We start from the raw sequence: 677 nt of genomic DNA, 5'->3' as shown, positions 1-677 counted from the left end.
GGATATGATAAATAATACTAAGTAAAACCAATACGGAGGGCCCCACAACGTACCAAATTTCACAATGTGTGTGTGACTGATTTACTTGGTTGCACCCCTATTGCAACCATGTTTGAACAATCCATCCATGGTGTGTGCCACTGGTTAGTTTGGGCTCCACGAGGACAACCACTAAAAACTAATGATCACATGATTGGCTGAAAAGTGTACCTACTGACTAAAGAACAGTTTCATAACTAAAAGTAAACCACAGGTAAAAAGCAGGTAAACCAGAAGAACAAGAACGCGACGCCAAGGTTTATCACTTACAACTAGGTAGAATCGAATATTACCTGGAGGCTGGAATCCTGTTTGATGCTGTCATCCTGGGAATAGTCACACAGCTTTCTGGATGGCTCAACTTCAGCAGAAGCAGCAGGAGCCTGAGAGCCTTTCAACTGCAATTAAAACCACAAAAAAGCTTATCAACATCATACAGACAACTTAAAAGAAAGACCCAAGACATGTACAGTTAATTCATGTGAACTTAAGTCCCCAAAATCAAACCAGACCTTCTAACTAAAGTGTTCCAGTCAGTTCTGGATGTCTCATCAGGTCCTATAACAGCATGTTTATGGACGTAGTGAAGCACTCAACATGACATTATAGACACCTAGCAGTTCAAGATGTGTGGAACT

The 677-nt window shown here is 41.1% G+C and overlaps 1 protein-coding gene across 1 annotated transcript in view; it reads right to left on the bottom strand.

Moving 5' to 3' along the window:
- Nucleotides 1-332: 332 nt before the first annotated feature.
- Nucleotides 333-677, bottom strand: part of LOC106511786 (N-lysine methyltransferase SETD8-A) — a gene marked incomplete at both ends in the record, with an annotated part of 6,305 nt that continues 5,960 nt past the window's right edge. The window contains 1 exon segment of the mRNA XM_014000522.1: nt 333-437. Coding sequence (XP_013855976.1) covers nt 333-437 — 105 coding nt within the window.

The sequence above is a fragment of the Austrofundulus limnaeus genome, unplaced genomic scaffold (genome assembly GCF_001266775.1).
Source record: "Austrofundulus limnaeus strain Quisiro unplaced genomic scaffold, Austrofundulus_limnaeus-1.0 Scaffold3215, whole genome shotgun sequence".
NCBI lineage: Eukaryota > Metazoa > Chordata > Actinopteri > Cyprinodontiformes > Rivulidae > Austrofundulus > Austrofundulus limnaeus.
The sequence above is the reverse complement of the archived record's forward strand: the minus strand, read 5'-3'. Positions and strand labels throughout refer to the sequence as shown.